The 19,548-nt window shown below is 42.4% G+C and overlaps 1 protein-coding gene across 12 annotated transcripts in view; it reads left to right on the plus strand.

Annotated features, from left to right (window-relative positions):
* rabgap1 (RAB GTPase activating protein 1) overlaps positions 1-19,548 on the plus strand; it is a 158,455-nt gene that overhangs the window by 121,788 nt on the left and 17,119 nt on the right. For all 12 annotated transcript variants that reach the window (XM_033048838.1, XM_033048840.1, XM_033048835.1 and 9 more), the window contains 6 exons: positions 2,633-2,758; positions 7,638-7,781; positions 11,849-11,890; positions 12,574-12,702; positions 16,102-16,194; positions 17,581-17,691. In XM_033048838.1, the coding sequence (XP_032904729.1) occupies positions 2,633-2,758; positions 7,638-7,781; positions 11,849-11,890; positions 12,574-12,702; positions 16,102-16,194; positions 17,581-17,691 (645 nt within the window). The remainder of the gene's footprint in view (positions 1-2,632; positions 2,759-7,637; positions 7,782-11,848; positions 11,891-12,573; positions 12,703-16,101; positions 16,195-17,580; positions 17,692-19,548) is intronic.

Below are 19,548 nucleotides of genomic sequence, written 5' to 3' on the forward strand. Positions count from 1 at the left end.
CTGAGGAGGTGGTGGTGGAAGGTGAAGGGGAAAGTCGGCAGCTGTGCTGTCTGCAAACAGAAAGTGCTCGAAAGATCGACGCGGGAAGCAGAACATGCCGAAGTTGGCGCGCAAAAGCAGGAGAGCTGCTGTTGGAGGTGATGAATAGCCTGTTTGCGGTGGTCGCGGGCGGTGGTGTTGGTGGAGGTGGCCGCGGGAGGCCCTGCAGCAGCGCGGAGCGGCGGTGGAAGGAGACGACGGCATCGCGCTGGGCCAGGCCCACCCCTACTTCGTTGATCCAGTTCAGGCCTAGATCGGATTTTAAGGAGGCGTGGAGGTTTTGAGATGGCGATGGAACATGGCGACTCTGCATGCTCTTCCAGAAGAGGATCTATTGTACTCGTGTATGGTAGGATGTGAAGGATAGAATGCGGACAAGCATTCTGAATGTGTGACAGAAGCAGGAGTTCCAGGATTAAGATGTAGCAATAGTGAAGGACTGGTGATATCTTTCTAAGTCAGCATGGTGTGTGACTTGGAAGTGATTCTGCCGGTGATGCTGGTCCTTGGTAAAGTCTACAAGTTTGGGAGGTATTACCAGCGTACCTGGGCATGTAACTGTAGTGCATTTTGTGGATAATACCATACGATAGAACTTTATTTATCCCAGGGGGGAAATTGATCTGCCAACAGTCATAAAAGCACAAAATACATGAAACTTGAAATTAAAGTGAAGAGTGGAAAGGATTGGGGATGTGCAAAGATTGGGGTGGGGGGAGGGAATCGGTCTACCCCACCACAGAAGGGGGAGGAGTTGTGCAGTTTGATAGCCACAGGGAAGGATCTCCTGTGGCGTTCTGTGCTGCATCTTGGTGGAACCAATCTGTTGCTGAAGGTACTCGTCATGTTGACCAGTGTGTCATGGAGGGGGTGAGCTGTATTGCCCAAGATGCTCTACAATTTGAGGAGCATCCTCCCCTCCAAGACCACCTCCCATGAATACAACTCTGCCCCCAGGGTGGAGCCAGCCTTCTTGATTAGTTTGTTAATCCTATTGCCATTCGCAGCCTTCGCCCTGCAGCCCCAGCACATGACAGCAAAGTAGATGGCACTGGCTACAACCGATTGGTAAAATACCTGCAGCATCTTACTGCAGACATTGAAGGAGCAGAGTCTTCTCAAAAAATGCAGCCGGCTCTGTCTCTTGTACAGGGTCTTGATGCTCCTGGACCAGTCCAGTTTACTGACCAGGTACACTCCAAGGTATTTGTACTCCCTGGTAAACTGCACAGCTACACCATTGATGGAGACAGGGGACAGGGGTGTTCCTCTCCTCCTAAAGTCCACCACTAATTCCTTAGTCTTGTCAGTGTTGAGCTGCAGGTGATGCAGCCCACACCACTCAACAAAGTAATTGACAACACCTCTGTATTCAGCTTTCCTCCCCTCACTGATGCAGCCTACATTTGCAGAGACATCTGAAAACTTCTGCAGGTGACAGGAGTCCGAGTTATATTTGATGTCCGAGGTGTAGATGGTGAACAGGAAGGAAGAGAGGACCCTCCCCTGTGGGGCCCCTGTGTTGCTCATTATCATGTCCGAGACACAGTTCTGTAGCCTGACATATTGTGGTCGTCTAGTCAGATAGTTGGTGACCCAGAACACCAATGAAGCATCCACCTGCATCTTCGTCAGTTTGCTCCCTAGCAGTGCAGGCCGGATTGTGTTAAAAGCCCTGGAGAAGTCAAAAATCATGACTCCCACAGTGATTCCAGGCTTATCCAAGTGAGCATAGGAACGATGGAGCAGGTGGATGATGGTGTCCTCAACCCCCATCTTTGTTTGGAAAGTGAACTGCTGGAGGTCCAGGTATGGTTTAACCAGGGGTCGCAGGTGAGTGAGCACCAGCCTCTCCAGGGACCTCATGATGTGTGAAGTCAGTGTCACCGGTCTGTAGTAATTGGAGGAGCTGGAGCAGGTCCTCTTTGGTACAGGAACCAGGCAGGATGTATCGACATCACAGGAACCCTCTCCAGGCTCAGGCTCGGGTACGCCTTGTGAGCCCAAATATAGGGGAGCGATATTTAGGATGGTGCGATGCCAGTTAAACAGACTCAATTGACGTGGATGGTGACGAGCATTTTGAGAGTTGATGGTGCTGTACTCATTCAGGCAGCGCCATGGAGGCTATTCTATCACACTCCTGACGTGCCTTCTAGATGGTGATAAGGCCGGATGGTTTCTGAAGGTGAGATATGTTTTGGGATGTTACCTGGACCCCAGGCCTTTGCTGTTTGAAGGCCTCTCAGCCATTTCTTGATATCATCAGTAGGGAATCGAATCGGCAGCAGACTGGCTTCTGTGATGGTGAGGATCTCAGAAGGAAGCCAAGATGTATCCTCTATTTGGCACCTCTGGCTGAACATGGTTGCCAAAGTATAATGTAAATAGAAGTTGTCATCATAACAGTTGTCTTACAAAAACAACAGCCTAATATCCATTGAAAGGGAGCAGGCAGGACTGAGAAGTCCAGGACAGCTCCTAGCAATTTTCTGTAGTTGGCAGCGATATTTGCCAATGACTGCATTTGTTATGTTGCTCAGACTTCTTATGCACTTGAAATTAATGAGATATTTTCAATGTGTCATTTCAGATGCCGGAAGAGCAAGCATTTAGTGTTCTTGTCAAAATCATGTTTGATTATGGACTCAGGGAACTTTTTAAACAAAATTTTGAAGACTTGCATTGCAAATTCTATCAGTTGGAAAGGCTGATGCAGGTAAGAAATTGGATCATTATCCTGTCCAGAAAATGGGGGATTGTTCTGATAATGGTGATAGACTTGTTGGGGAATGATGCATGGGCAGAGGAATGGTTGATGGAGTTTAATACAGAGAAGTGTGAGGTGTTGCAATTTGGGACGTCGAACAAGGGCAGGACCTACACAGTAAATGATAGGCCTCTGGGTAGTGTTGTAGAGCAGAGGGATCTAGGAGTACAGGTTCCTTGAAGGTGGAGTCGCAGGTAGATAAGGCGGTCAAAAAGACTTTTGGCACAGTCAGAGTATTGAGTATAGAAGTTGGGAGGTCATGTTGCAGTCGTATAAGACGTTGGTGAGACAGCATTTAGAATATTATGTTCCGTTCTGGGCACCATGTTATAGGAAAGATATTGTCAAGCTTGAAAGGGTTCAGAAAAGATTTACGAGGATGTTGCCAGGACTTTGAGCCAGAGGTTGAGTAGGCTGGGTCTTTATTCCATGGAGTGCAGGAGGATGAAGTGTACAAAATCATGAGAGGAATAAATTGGGTAGATGCACAGAGTCTCTTGCCCAGAGTAGGGGAATCGAGGACCAGAGGACATAGGTCAGAGGACAGAGGATATAGGACAAAGGAAAAGATTTAATAGGAATCCGAGGGGTAACTTTTTCACACAGAGGGTGGTGCGTGTATGGAACAAGTTGCCAGATGAGGTAGTTGAGGCTGGGACTATCCCATTGATTAAGAAACAATTAGGCAGATCCATGGATAGGACAGGTTTGGAGGCATATGGACCAAGCGCAGGCGAGTGGGACAAGTGTAGCTGGGACATTGTTAGCCGGTGTGGGCAAGTTGGGCCGAAGGGCCTGTTTCCACACTATCACTCTATGACTCTAACTCTATTTGCATCACTGGCATCATAATAAATTCAGAACAATGTGGAACTTTGAAAAGGCAAAGCTGGGCACACTAATTTAGTAAAATACTAATAATTGGAACTTTCGTGGAAGTATCTTGTGAAACGTCTATCTTCCTATTATATTCCTCGCATGTTGTGCAGTATAAAAGTAGGCTAAGATGCAAATATGTACTTGGAAAAGGAGAAAAGAAAAATTGCTGATAACTCTCAACAGACCAGGCAAAAGCTGTGGAGGGACAAGCAGAATTATTGTTCCAGCTCATTGACCTGTTGTTAGACTGTGGCCTCTCGACGGTTCTATTCCAGAAATATTTTAAAAGAAAATCCATGCATCATCCGTTCAGTCGAGTCTAGAAAAAAGGTGTTCCTTTCAAATTCATCCTTGGCATTGCTTTACTTAAATTATAGGATCTCACAAGCATTATAATTGAATCAGCTTTTCCATAATTTTATCTTCATGGCATCATATGCAATAAAAAAATTAGAATAAAAATTTGCAAATAGGCATGTTATATTGATTAATTTTGTCTCTATTCCGTATAATTTGTTTATTTTTTGCATGACTTTCCGTACCACTTTCTAAAGCATGATTTAAGTGGTGCTGTGCAATTGTTTGATTCATTCAATGTATAAGTTGATTTGACCGAGACACACAGTGCTGGTAGAACTCCTAGTCAGGCAGCATCTGTGAAGGGAATGGACAGGCGTTCTAAAGTCTGAAGAAGTGTCCCAACCCGAAATGGCAACCCAACCAGAAGATGCTGCCTGACCCGCTGAGCTCCTCCAGCACTATGTGCCTTCATGCAGATTTTCCATTTATTTGAGCTGTAGCTTTTACCATGATTTTTTTCTTGTCACCATTTAAATATCTGTATCAAGTAGGATATCTTCATTATCTTCATAGGCGGTTTAATTAAATGCACTTACTCTGTTCCAAAACTATACTTCGATATAGAGAATGGAGAAGCTGGACTTGTACACTGGAGTTTAGAAGGATGAGAGGGTATCTCATTTAAACATATAAGATTGTTAAGGGTTTGGACACGCTAGAGGCAGGGAACATGTTCCCGGTGTTGGGGGAGTCTAGAACCAGGGGCCACAGTTTAAGAATAAGGAGTAAGCCATTTAGAACGGAGACGAGGAAACACCTTTTCTCACAGAGAGTGGTGAGTGTGGAATTCTCTGCCTCAGAGGGCGGTGGAGGCAGGTTCTCTGGATGCTTTCAAAAGAGAGCAAGATTGGGCTCTTAAAAATAGCGGAGACAGGGGATATGGGGAGAAGGCAGGAACGGGATACAGATTAGGGATGATCAGCCATGATCACATTGAATGGCGGTGCTGGCTCGAAGGGCCGAATGGCCTACTCCTGCACCTATTGTCTATTGTCTATTATCTATTGATATTGAGTGCAAAGTTAAGATTAAAGGGCAGTTGTTAAACTGTGTATAATTAGGAACCACCTGAGAGCATTATTGCTATTCTTGTCGTTCACCGATAAGTTCATTTCCCAGCAGGTTATTGATCAGTAAACGGGCGCACTGCTGAGAGAGTATAGACAGTGTGTGCCAACGGCTCTCTCATCTCATCCACATTTCAGAGAGATCACAGCTCATCCAGTCTCTGCTCCTGTGCCTGAACCAATCCCTAAATTACCTTCATGTCCATAAAACCCTAAAGATTTTTGAATGTGTTCAGGCTGAACACCCACAGCCGAAGATTTGCAAAGAAAGTCATTCGTGGCCTGGAGTTTATAGCGCATCAATTATAGAAACTTAGGATGTAATTTATGTATCTTGTGCCCACACACCTTTCTGGGAGCAGTGGACCTGCCGAGTGAAAAATACACCAGAATATTTCCAGGCACACAAGGGATGCATTGGTACACTGCTGTGCGTTACTGTTCCAATGAATTATAATGCTCTAGTTACTCCAGTCCAAACACAGAGGAAGGTACTGCTGTGTTATTTTGCAGCGTGGGCTGTGTGCTCCTGTGCCAGGGCCCTTGGTGCTCCTTCAGCAATGATTTTCCCTACAGCTTAGAGGCTGCCTGTGGGGCAATAGTTAGGTGAGTGGTTATAGCCGTTCATCGCTGAACCATGTAGTTCAGGACTGCGCTGTGATCAGCACGGTGAGACTGCATCCATTTTGTGTGTTGTTGGACTCTCTGGGAACCGACGTCTCATCCCCTCTTGTTGGAGGTGAGGGAGGCCACAGTCTCCCGTGATGTGGCTGCTCTGCTCAGAGTTTGTTATCTTCCACGAGGCTGCAGTCTGGGGGAGACCAATCGGGGGGAATTAACAAACAATCTGCCCGAGGAACTCTGAGTCGAGTGGCGTCTGTTGGGGAGGAAGGAATAGTTTGTGTTTCGGGTTGAAACTACATCAGGACTGAAAGGAGAGGAGATGCAATAAGTCTCATCATGTCTAAAATATGATGTTGAGTGAGATTGTAGGGTCCAGCTTCCCTGACTGCCTGGGTCCAGGTTCCTACTCTCTTAACCCTGGACCCAGGTTCTCTCACCGCAGGCCCAGGAACTCCCTCTTAAACCTGGACTCAGGAGCTCTGTCAAACACATGGCCCCAGCAATGGTCCATGCTCATGAAGCCAGCCAGTGTGAAAACGCAGTCCTATATCCCAGCGCTGAGCAGCTGTACCACCCAGGTCTGCCCAATTCCAGCATTCAGCCATGGATTGTTAGGTTCCCAGCATCACGGGAAGGAGCTGATCAGGCTCCCATCAGTAACACCAGAAACTGATCGTTAATTGAGGTAGAGGCATATGTTTGAAGAAGGGTCTAAAGAAGGGTTCTGACCAGAAACATCATCTGCTCCAGAGACGCTGCCTGACTCTCTGAGTCACTCCAGCACTTTGTGTCCTTTTGTGTAAACCAGTATCTGCAGTTCCTTATTTTTACCAGTATATGTTCATTTCAAAATAGTTTTTTAAGCAGTTAATGGTTTTTTACTTAGTTATTTATTCCACGACCCATCTGTAATCACAGAGCAAATTTCTAGAATTAATTAAAATGAAACACAGGATATTCTTAGAGATTTTATCTACTCCAATAGAGATATAATTATGCCAGTTTACAAGGTGGCAGCGTGTAGCTGAATCTTTTTTTTCTGTGTTGTGGGTTTGCATGTTTACCCCTTGTCCAGAGGATCTTTCTGTATTTAAACGAAGGCTCCTTAAAATATATGATGAGCGTTTGTTTGACAGCACTGGGCCTTTATACGTTGGAGTTTAGAATGAGTTTAGAAGGGGGGGGCTCATTGAAACATACAGAATACTGAAAGGCTTAGATAGAGTGGATGTAGAGAGGATGTTTCAAATGGTGGAAGAGTCTAGGAACAGAGGTCATAGCCCCAGAGATAAAGGATGTTCTTTTAGGAAGGAAATGAAGAGGAATTTCTTTAGTCAGAGGGTGGTGAATCTGTGGAATTCTTGCCACAGAAGGCTGTGGAGGCCAAATCAGTGGATATTTTTAAGGCAGAGATAGATAGATTCTTGATTAGTACAGGGGTCCGAGGTTATGGGGAGAAGGCAGGAGAATGGGGTTAGGTGGGAGAGATAGATCAGCCATGATTAAATGGCGGAGTGGACTTGATGGGCTGAATGGCCGCATTCTACTCCTATCACATGAACTTTACAAGTATACTCCATGGATTTTAACAAAGGGAACTGTCACAGAACACTGATGAGATGAATTGTAAAGTTGATACCTTACCTTTTATTTTAAACAAATACAAAATCGCACAGTCCACCTTGTACACTGTAACCCCCATAACAGGCAACAAAACCTGAAATTGGCTTTTATCCAGGTATTTTTTTACAGATTACAGAAAGGCAAATTCTTGACATTGTTCGAAGTGGTTTTCAAAGGACAAGTAATCTCATTAATGAGCTTTCCTCTATGGTTGCTGTTACTGGATGTGTCTTAACTGTGTTTCACCGTCCTGTCACTGTTGTCTTTATATGCAGGAGTACATTCCAGATTTGTACAACCACTTCCTAAATATCAGTCTTGAAGCACACATGTACGCCTCCCAGTGGTTTCTTACACTATTTACGGCAAAGTTTCCACTCTACATGGTCTTCCACATCATTGATCTGCTACTCTGTGAGGTAAGTCATTTATTTTAAGGGAAAATAATTTAATCATTGGCATATGATGCTATGATGCGCCTAACTAAGCACACTGCCATAGAATCAGAATGGTTCTAGCACAGGGGGAGGCCATTGAGCCCATTGTTGCCATGCCAGCCCTCTACCCGTCAGTCACTAGTGCCATGGCCTGGTCGCTTCAACACAGCTGTGTGAACGTCACCACACTCTACATTTCTTTAGTTCTTTAGTTCCCTCAGTGGCTGAGTTTTATCAATTTTTCACAGATTGCACGCAGACATTTTAGTAATCTAATGTTTCCTCTGGTTGCTCCGATTTCCCCCCCACTTTCCAAAGACATGTGGCTTTGTATGTTAATTGGCCTCGATCGATAGTTAGTGTCGACTCGGTGGGCCGAAGGGCCTGTTTCCCTGCTGTATCTCTAAACTAAACCAATTTGTCTACATTTTAATTTTCATCATGTAAGTAGCATCGATTGATTGAAAGATACATTGTGAAAACAGGCCATTTGGCCCTCCTAGTCCACACAGCAATGGAAATCTATATAATTCCAGTCCCTACACACGAGGGACAATTCATAGAGGCCTATCTTGCATTTAAATCTTTGGGATGTGGGAGAAAACCAGAGCACTCGGAGGAAACCTACACGGTCACAGGGAGAACGTGCAAGCTTCCCACGGACAGCACCAGGGGTCAGGATTGTACCTGGGCCTCTGGCGCTGTGAGGTAGCAGCTCTAAAAGTAGAAGCAGGAGCAGAAGTAGAACCCCTCGAGGTTCTTCCAGCTGATTCTCTCCAGGTACAGCATCTGACCTGGCCACAGGTCGGAGTGCAAGAGAGCTAAATCTTCCAGCAACTTTTGACAAACACATTTAGTATCCTTTATTGGGATTATCAGCCTTGCAATGTATTTTGCAGTTGCGTTAGAATTGGATACTGAGATACCAAGACACAAAGTACTGGATTAACCCAGCAAGCCAGGCAGCATCTCAGGAGAACATAGATAGTTGACGTTTCAGATCAAGATCCTTCTTCGGATGTCTGATCCAAAACGTCACCTATCCATGTCTCCAGAGGCGCTGCCCAACCTGCTGAGTTACTCCGTCAGTTTATTTGTTTCCTTTCATAAACCAGCATCTGCATGCAGTTCTTTGTTTCCACTGAAATATTAATTCAATATGAAGACTGAGTGCGCAGCAGTACTTTTTTGGGCTCCTTCGAGAGAACACATTTCTTGCATTTAAATTAATTTCCTTATTGTTTGATCTCTCTTCCTCATATAATGACAGGTTACGCACCTTATTTGTTCTTTTGGGCATTTCATATGAAACATTCGCTCATATCGGTTGAATTGGTTGTGATTAATTTGTTGATCCATCCAGTCACTTTCAGGGACATGTTTGAACAGGTCTAACTTGTTAAGCCATTAAAAATGTGTGTACCGTGGTGGCAGGATCAGGTTAGAGGTTGGGTGTTCTGTGGCACTGTGACTCACCATATTTCATGAATCATTAAGACCTCATTAGGGCAGCACGATGGCACAGCGGTAGAGTTGCTGCCTTACAGCACCAGAGACCCAGATTCAATTCTGATAACGGGTGCTGCCTGTACCGAATTTAGCTCTTTGGGCTAAAGGAATCGAGGGATTTGGGGGAAAAAGCAGGAACGGGGTACTGATTTTAAATCAGCCATGATCATATTGAATGGCGGTGCTGGCTCGATTCCCGCATCTATTTTTCTATGTTTCTATGGACATTCTCCCCGTGACCTGCGTGGGTTTTCTCTGATATCTTCGGTTTCCTCCCACACACTAAAGACATTTCTGGAAATTGTTATACTAGCTTCAGCCACATGGTGGTGCTGTTTGTAGGACAATGTGGGAAACAAGCTTCTGATTACATCTTGGTAGATTTCATTATAGGGAGTACAAGGTACTTGATTGATTAAAAGCTACAGCATGGAAACAGGCCCTTCAGTCCACTGAGTCCATGCTGACCATCAATCACCCGTTCACACTGGTTCACACTGGTTTCAAAACTAGTCTTAAAATCCTTTTCTATTCCTTGGCTTTCGCCCCTGCATGAGACTTTGCTCTTGTTTTAGTGTTTCTATTATTGTTTTTTATTGTTTTTACTGTCTTTTAATGTTTTTATTGTTTTGTTTTATGTTTATGATTAGTCATGTACAGCACTTTGTTGCAACAGTGGTTGTTTTTAAAGTGCTCTAAAAAATTAAAAAATAAAAAGAAAGTTATCCCACTACCGCCTCCACCACATACACACTAGGAGCAATTTGCAGTGGCCAATTGGCCTACAGACCTACAGACTCGCTTTTCTTCGGTCTTTGGGATGTGGAATGAAACCAGTTCACAGGAAGAACGTGCAAACTCCACGCAGACAGTACCCGAGGTCAGGATTGAGCCCGGGTCACTGGCGCTGTGAGACAGCAGCTCTACCCGCTGCTCCACTGCGCTGCCCTATTTAGAATGGTATTTGAAAACTTTAACTTTGGCCAGGACTGTATTCAGTCTATAAATATTGAGGTTTCAGCTGAGCTTTGATTTCAACGAAGGTTCATGGGTCTTTGACATTTTTGATAAATTCAATTGAAAGACTTACTTATCCAATTAGCTATTAAAACAAAAGTAATTTGAAACCTTTGCATATTTTTTTTAAATTGTTGATAGCTTCCCCATTCACTTAAGCCAATTCCATATGTTTTCAAATAACTACATGGTTCCCCAATGTTGTGGTGGTGTTCGAGAAAGATTTCAATCAAGATCTGTTGTGCACATTCAATGAATGTGATTTCAGTCGAGGTCAGCGTTCACTTGAACGGATCCTTATTTCTCCTTGAGAACTGTGGACATTTTGTATATAATTGTCACAGAAACTGAACCAGAACCTGTATAATTTAAGGTGCAGTGTCTCACAATGAACAGAGTTGCACGGAACACTGTTAACCCTCCCAGACAGTAAAGATTTGCCACGAGTACGAATTAAAGAAGCAAATTAAAAGAGTTATTCCAGTCAAAGTTATTGAAGTGATTGCAATAAGTAGGTTAACAGAATTTAAAAAACGGTGTGTCCTGCGGAGCTAGTTACTGCAGCAGAACAGAACCTCAATGGGGAGTATTGCCTTTACTGTTCCTCGGTAAAATGTACGTGAAAATGAATAATGAGAGAATTATTGTGCAAATACTATTCCAAATTGACACCAATATGAAATAGCTTGTCTTTGGATCAGAGATACCGTGCAGAGAAGTTCTATGATGTAATTGAGTTGGTCACTGTCATTACCGTATATAAAATAAAGACTAGCTATGCTCCCAATGTAAACTTGGTGACTTTGTTTTTTAAAGAATAGTCCAATTGATGTTCAGATTAAACCAGTGAACGAAGGAAGTTGTGCATTGAGTCTGTTTCAAATACCCAAATTGTTAAAAGAAAACATTTAATAATCTTGAAGCTGTTTCACAGCCAATTTTATTTCTCTCCTAAGGCAACGTGACACAAAAATGGCAATCGGGAATGTGTTAAATTATGTTAATCATGCCTTGTGTAGAATTCAGCAAAGTTTTGTTCACAAAAAGCTCAGGGCCTGAGAATTGAAGGAATCAATTTTAACAAACTAGAAACACATTAACATTTGAACATACTCTCCTTTGGACATCCTGGCTTGCATCTGTTAGGATTTACTAAGTATTGTTGTCTGTAATATTAAATATGCCGATCTGTGAAATGCTCCCTGATGCAAATTGAAATGCTGTTGAACCAAAGGCCATCTTATCAAGATAGTTGCTGTGGCTCTGCAGTGTCCTGAGACACTATCCCATTGTCCCAATCCCCTCTCACCAGTTAGTCTCCAGCTTCCAGCAGCAAAAATAAAAACACATTCACTCTAACACTGAAATTTCAAATCGATTGCACTTAAAGTATTAAATATCACAGTCAAACTTTAACTTGTTGCTAATAATTCTCATTAGTGTGCTTAAATGTGTACTATTTGAAAATGTTCTGAATCTGCTTGCATTAGTTTACTTAAACTTTTTAACTTTTCTTTTTAAAGGGTATAAGTGTGATCTTCAATGTTGCACTTGGTTTATTGAAGGTAGGAAACGTATCTTTTCATTCATATTTATTGTGGGTTAAATTAAGTCAGCATTTTCGCACTGTCTCCACCAAAGGTTGAGACATTACTTTATCTTATTTCAAAACTGTTAGCATTTTATTGCTGTTACATAAATATTGTTTCAGATATAGTCCTTCATTAGCATTATAATGGTATGTTTTCATGTGTTCTGTATGAAACTCTGTTCAGCTATTTCCTTCAAAGGTCGTGAACAAGAGCTGGATTGTAACTGGAGGAGTTCATGTTGTAACATGCATTTGCTGTTTCAGACTAAACTTTTCAAATTTTCACTTGTGTACAGTTGGGAATAATGCAGTTTTGGATATTTTTTGCTGGATTGTTTTCAGAATCCCTTTGAGTGTGATCTCAACACTACGCTGGGTAATACAGACAGAGAGAGCCTCTCCCCAGGAAAGGCTGTTTGGTATTCTTTCTGTATAATTGTGCTCTGCTTTGCTGTTCACGTGAGGATGGCCTGATTCACTGAAAGAAATCTGATTAGAATGAGACTGGCGATCTGAGCTGGGCATTTGCACAAACATAATCTCTCCCAGTCAGCAATGAGCAGAGAAGTTTATATGCCAAGATTTTACTGAATACGGATTGTGAATTCCACCAACTTGTTCACTTAGCACGAAAATCTTTTACAATCTCTACCACAGACCTCAAAGGATGATCTTCTGTTAACAGACTTTGAAGGGGCCTTAAAATATTTCCGCGTTCAACTTCCTAAAAGATATCGCTCTGAGGAAAATGCTAAAAAGCTGATGGAGTTGGCTTGCAGCATGAAGGTAAATCAAGCAAACATTTTGCTTTTAGAGGATTTTTATTGACTTCTATCTTTGGCAGGGAATATAACTGTTCAGTAATGCAAATCAAGGTGAAACACTGAATTATTCTGGCACTGATATTTAGACTTCATGTTATGTTAATAGAATCAAAAATAAATTTCAATGCTAGATTAAACAAACAGCCGGTAAATATAGGGGAAAAAATTGTGCACTTTTAAACTATTCTCTTGAGATTATAAATTCGGCACACTTCAATATATACCCTACACATTTTCATTGTGAGTATCTTAATTGATCATAATGCTAGACACAATGTAATTATTCAAAATGTTATCTTTAACACTGTGGTAAAGCGATTTCTTAGTAAGTCGTTGCAACCAAAATGTTTTCTTATGCCTTCCTTGTTTTTAAAGAAGTTCTAATATGTCTCATTACTAGAATCAAGAATATGTTATCTGTACAGTTTTTATGCATTATTTGTTTTGCAAGCATTTTAACAGCTGTACACACCAGCACATGTGTAGGTGCACAAGGCCCTACCTTTAGCTTCCTGGCTCGGAAATACAGTCCAGTTGTTAGATTGATTGTTTTCAACAACTCAACTAGGGCAGGGAATTACAGTGAGCCTGTAGTAATATGTTCATGTAGGTATCTGTCAAAAGCACACATGTCTAATGCTTTCCAGATGATAGCTGTCAACTGGCTAATATTCCTTGTTTCATTTTCCATTCTTCCTGAGTGAGAAATTGCTGGATCAGTAACTAACTTGATGCATATTGGGAAATGAATCCAGTTCTATATCACTACCCCTGCTGTGCACAATGCTTTTTGTGAACAATCAGCTAAGAAATAAGTAATGTTGCTTTAACATGCATGGAATGAACACTAATCAATAGAGCCAGGATTTTGCCATAAGTGCCTTTTCATGCCTTTTTTGATGATTTCAGGAAGATAATGCCTTTTTCACGATTGAGTGCCTAAATCAGCCTTTTTTTGCCGTGTTAACGTAACTTACAAGAACATTTACACCACCGGGGCGAAACCCGGCTGTAAGTGGGTGTTAAGTGGTGATTGGAGAGGGGTGCGTGGGAAAGGGTCCAGTCTTTGCAAACTGGAGTCATACTTGAAGTAGGTGTGAAGTGGTGATTGGGGAGGAATAGGTGGGGAAGTGTCCAGTCTTTTCAAACTGGAGTCAGGCTGTGAGTAGGTGCGAAGTGTCAGTTGGGGAGGGGATACCAGGGTTAAGTTTCTGTTTATCAAACCTGCAGTAGAACTCGTTCAGGTCGTTGGTCAGCTGATGATTGTCCAAGGAGCAAGGTGTTTTCCTCTTGTAGCTTGTGATTTCTTACAAGCCCTTCCACACTGAAGAAGAGTCATTTGCTGAGCACTTGCTCAGAGTAACTGAGCAAGTGCTCAGATCAACTTTTCAGAGTACCTTTCCTTGGTAGCTCTGATTCGTCTTCTCAGCTTGTACTTGGCCTGCCTGTAGAGGTCTGCATCCCCACTCCTGTAGGATCTACCCCCGCAAGCGTCAAAATGCCTAAAGGCAAGTCAACACTTTTTAAAAAACTGAACGATTTGGTGAGAGTGTACGGGAATGATATATTCTCTACAGACAACTGTGGGCTGTTTTGCAAAGCATGTGAGAAAGCAGTGAATCATGAGAAGAAATATTTCGTCTCCCAGCATGTACAGACAGCTAAACACAAGTCGGCGGCAGAGAAATTGAAGGTAGGAAATACGCTAGCTTGTCTCCTCACAACATTTACTGCTGGCTCCAGTCGCAAATCTGAGTTTTCGAGTGATCTGTGCAAAGTATTCATTGATGCTGGAATTCCAGTGTAGAAATTGAAAAACAAATCTCTCAGAGGTTTTTTAGAGAAATACACAGAGGAGCATATACCGAGCGAGTCATCATTACCGAAAAATTATGTTGACAGCAACTTCAACATTGTTGTGCAGAAAATTAGAGATGAAGTTGCACGCAACAAAATATGGATCTCAATAGACGAGACAACCGATGCTGTGGGGAGATATGTTGTCAATGTGGTCATTGGCACACTGGAGGCAGTTCAACCATCAAAGTAGCATTTGTTGACATTGGAAGTATTGGAGAAGTCAAACAGCTCAACTATTGCCAGAAGGTATAAAACATGAGAATGTTCTTCTGTTTGTGACTGATGCAGCTCCGTACATGAAAAAAGCGGCTCGTGCTCTTAAAGTTTTATTCTCCAAAATGTTGCATTTGACATGTTTAGCTCACAGACTCTATAGAATCGCCGAGCACATACGTAGATTGTTTCGAAATGTCGATCGCCTAGTTTCCAATGTCAAGAAAATCTTCCTCAAAGCACCGTCACGTGTGCAGTTGTTCAAGGAAATGGCACCTGAGATTCCGCTACCTCCTCAGCCCGTTTTGACTAGGTGGGGTACATGGCTCTCTGCTGTACTCTACTATGCTGCAAATTTTGAAAAGATAAAATAAATCGTCAACTGTTTTGAAGAAGAAGAATCTGCTGCAGTCAGCATCGTCAGTGAAATCATGCAGAAAAAGTCCCTCCACCGCGATCTTGTGTTTGTTGCTTCCAATTTTGCAAACTTCCCACAAGCTATCACTTCCCTTGAGAAACATGGCGAAACATTAGTGAATAACTTGCAGGTTTTCAACAAAGTAACTGACGATATTCGTAAAGTTCCTGGCGATGTAGGTAAAGATATACAAGGAAAATGTGAGAGAGTGATTTTAACTAACAAAGATCTTGAAGAAATATAAAACATAGCTAAAGTTCTCAAAGGTAGTTGTTATGCACAAGATATCAACATGAATATAGAGTCTGTAGCTTGTTTCGGGTATGCACCAGCGACCTCAGCTGGGGTAGAAAGAAGTTTTTCACAACTGAAGCATATGCTGTCTGACAGATGGCATAGTTTAACACCAGATAATGTGAACAAATGCTGGTAGTTATGTGCAACCAGGCAACTTTGGTCATTTAATGTAGTATACCTTTATAGTTATCATTTTTAACCATATTTTGGTGGTGGAAATAAATGCCTATTTATGCTTTTTTTGTCACTAAATGCCTTTTTCGTGCCTTTTTTGTAATTTTATTATGCCTTTTTGCCTGCCTATTCCAGAGATTTTTAGCGCCAAAACATCCTGGCTCTACTAATAATAATTCATATATCTCAGTAAGGGCTCATACAATTTCTTCTCTAGCTACCAACAGCGTGCTTGCAAGTGGGGGCGGAGGAGGGGTGGGTGTTTATAAGTAAACTTGTTACTTCTACTGAAGACGTGTGCTTTTGTCCTTTAACTGTGCCTTACTACACTGATGTGAAGACAATTATACCATTCACTCATTAATAAAGTGTTTAATTTGTGAATGATTATATGGACAGATCAATCAGAAAAAGCTTAAGAAATACGAAAAGGAATACTTGGTACTGCGGGAACAACAAGCACAGCAGGAAGACCCAGTTGAAAGATATGAGGTAGGAGTTGATAAGTGACGCGCAGGCACCTGCTATCCATGCTTGACTGCATTTGTCACTACATTTGCTAAGAACACTTCAATTAAAATTTCCTCTCAATTTTCAAAATTTCCTTTGTGCCAATTTATCTCCGAGCAGGAAGTTCTCCGCATGCACACTCAAGTATACCTGGTATTTTGTTTTTTTAAAAGTCCTGATGTGTGTTGTCAGCTGTCTATTTCTACGTGAGCTGGGTTAACATTAATGCAAGTGCTTGATGTGGGTGCTGCCGCACATCCCATCAGCTGCCAATAATGAACTGGGCTATTCGGAGCTGTTAGAAGCAGTCACACCACTTGCCGACAGTCACATCTCTCGCCTGTCACTGAAAGGCCCAGTGTTTATGAGGATGTGCGTTGAATGTGATTTACATCATATCCCTTCCTCCACAAATGTCCAATGTTTGTTAACACCAATTACAGAAACATTGTGAAAGGGTTTGGACAAACTTGACTGTTTTCTCTGGAGTGGCAGAGTTTGAGGGGAGTATATAAAATTATATAGGACGCATCGATAGAATAGGCTGTCAGAACCCCCTTCCCCCAGGGTGGAAATGTCAAAGACTAGAGGGCATTGTTTTAGGGCAAGAAGGCCAAAGTTTACAGGAGATGGGAGGGCAAGTGTTTTTAGAGTGATGGGTGGCGCTCACTGCTGGGGGTAGTGGTGGAGGCAGTTATGAAATGCCATTTGTAAGGCTTTTAGAAAGGCATATGGAGGGATACGGATCATGTGCAGGCAGTGTAGGTTCGTGTAACTTGGCATCATGTTTGACTCAGAAATTGTGGGCTGAAGAGCCTGTTCCAGTGCTGTAATGTTCAATTTCCTATTTTATAAATTGCAGCTATTTCATGCATATTGGAATTCAAACGCATCCAATATTCTAAAATAGTAAAGATGCTTTTTAACTGATCTGAGTAAATTGTATGAAAAATCTAACTTTGCCAATCAATTAATTTCCCAGCAGCAAAGGACTAAAACATATCGCTGCTCTCTTTCTGTCCCCCAGAGTTAGTATTCATTTATTTTTCTTGTAAATTGCATTGATTAATGGAAACGACAGTATTCCAGACACATTAAACCCAACCTCTACACAAAATAGGTTGTAACGTTATCACTTTTTATTTGGATGTTTCTCCTATGATTGATACCTTAAAGCCTATCTGCTGAAGCTTGAATATTTAGTCTACAAATCTATTTGTCCTTTCACATGAAATTAATAAAAAAATGATGGCTGTTAAAAATGTATCCATTTTCATTTAAGTTCAAAGCCTTAAAGTTCAGTTTGGAGAGATGTATCCTGGTCTGAAGGTGATGATCTAGAGATTAAGTGTTTCTGCTTTTCCCCAGCGTGAGAACAGACGTCTGCAGGAGGCCAATATGAGGCTGGAACAGGAAAATGATGACCTTGCTCACGAGCTGGTTACCAGCAAGATTGCACTCCGGAAGGACCTGGACAATGTAAGGCCAAAGTCCGAATCTTGTTGACCGAGCTAAGCTGTATTTGTTGCCTCTTTTATTTCAGCATTAATTGGATAAAATATACACATCAATGGTTCAATGTGCTTTTATTGTTACATGTGCAAAGTGCTAACACAGTGAAATTATTTTTGTTACAAAAAGTCCAGTGGAGTATTGCCATACCCCTGATCCGCGATTAGCAAGTGTACCGAAATAGTCTACTGAGCCCTCGTGCAAGAGGCGCAATGTTTCGGCACGACCTCTATCTTGTGTTATGGAGAATCAAGGAACAACAGATGCTGGAATCTTGAGCAAAGGATAAAGTGCTGCAAGAACTCGGTGGGTCAGGCAGCATCTGTGGAGGGAATGCAAAAAGACTTTTGGCCCTCATGTTAAGAAGGGAGCCGATAAAAACATCGCCTGCTAATTCCCTCCACAGATGCTGCCTGGTCAACTGAGTGCTTCCAGCCCTTTGTGTTCTGCTCCATATTAGTTTAGACAGGCAGCGCAGAAACAGGCCCTTCAGCCCACCGAGTCTGTGCCAACCAGCGATCCCCATACACTAGCACTATCCTACACACTAGGAGCAATTCACAGTTTCTTACCAATAAACCTGTAAATTGAATGTCTTTGGAGAGCGGGAGGAAACAGGCATGGTGGCACAGCGGTAGAGTTACTGCTTTACAGCGTCAGAGACCCAGGTTCAATCCTGACTACAGCTGCTGTCTGTACGGGGTTTGTATGTTCACCCCGTGTCCTGCATTGGTTTCTCCGGTTTCCTCCCACATTCCAAAGACAGAGGTTAATTGGCTTGGTATAATTGTAAATTATCCCCAGTGTGTGTAGGATAACGTTAATGTGCGGGGATTGCTGGTCGGCATGGCCTCGGTGGGCCGAAGGGCCTGTTTCCGCGCTGTATCTCTAAACTAAACTAAACTAAGTTGGAGCACCCGGAAAACCTACACGGTCACGGGGAGAATGTATAAATTCCGTACAGCACCTGTAGTCAGGATCGAACCCGGTCTCTGGCCTTGTAAGGCAGCAATTCGTGCCGCGCTACATCTTATCTGCCGCATCAACCAGGCTGATTAGCAAAGGTAATTGAGTCTGAAGAAGGGTCCAGACCTAAATTGCCACCTTTTCCCTCTCTCCAGAGATGTTGCCTGACCCGCTGAGTTACTCCAGCATTTTGTGTCTATCTTTAGCAAAGGTAACGTTGGCTAATGATAAAACCCATGGCTGTTTGTTTCATGCGACATTTACAACAATGTGCCTCACAGAACAGTAAGCAGAACCCAAGCATAATATGTTGAAAAAGCAGTTCAATGTTTAAAATTCCATCTTCCCCGTTAATATATGTATATTAACTCGCCCTATATCTTGTATTATGTTGCTGCTGAGCGTTTGATTTTCTGGTTACTTCATTATTTCAATTTTTCAAATAGCACCATTAAAAAAATGCTAACAGGGCAAGTTGTAGAATTGTTGAATTATCAACATTTTACCCATAATAATTTCCTTCCCCAGTTTGGAAGGGTGATATCATGTGGCGCATGTTGGTTATCTCTGAAAAGGTAATGTGAAATGCTCAATCATTATTCAGCTCCAAAATGTCCACTTTAATTTCTGTCTACAGATATATAGTGAATCTACTCTCTGCCCCCCTCGCTGTTGTGTGTGAGCATATGTGTTCTATGCTCTAAATATTTAATGTGCTAGCATATTGACAGCTTATTACCTCTCCTACCATGTTGAGCACAGTTCTAAATTATTCCCTGATTAAGATTCAGAGCAATGTATATCCCAGTTGTAAAGCAGGTGTTGAAAATAATATCAACTGCCTGGTATATCTCTCAG

The sequence above is a fragment of the Amblyraja radiata genome, chromosome 32 (genome assembly GCF_010909765.2).
Source record: "Amblyraja radiata isolate CabotCenter1 chromosome 32, sAmbRad1.1.pri, whole genome shotgun sequence".
Taxonomy (NCBI): Eukaryota; Metazoa; Chordata; class Chondrichthyes; order Rajiformes; family Rajidae; genus Amblyraja; species Amblyraja radiata.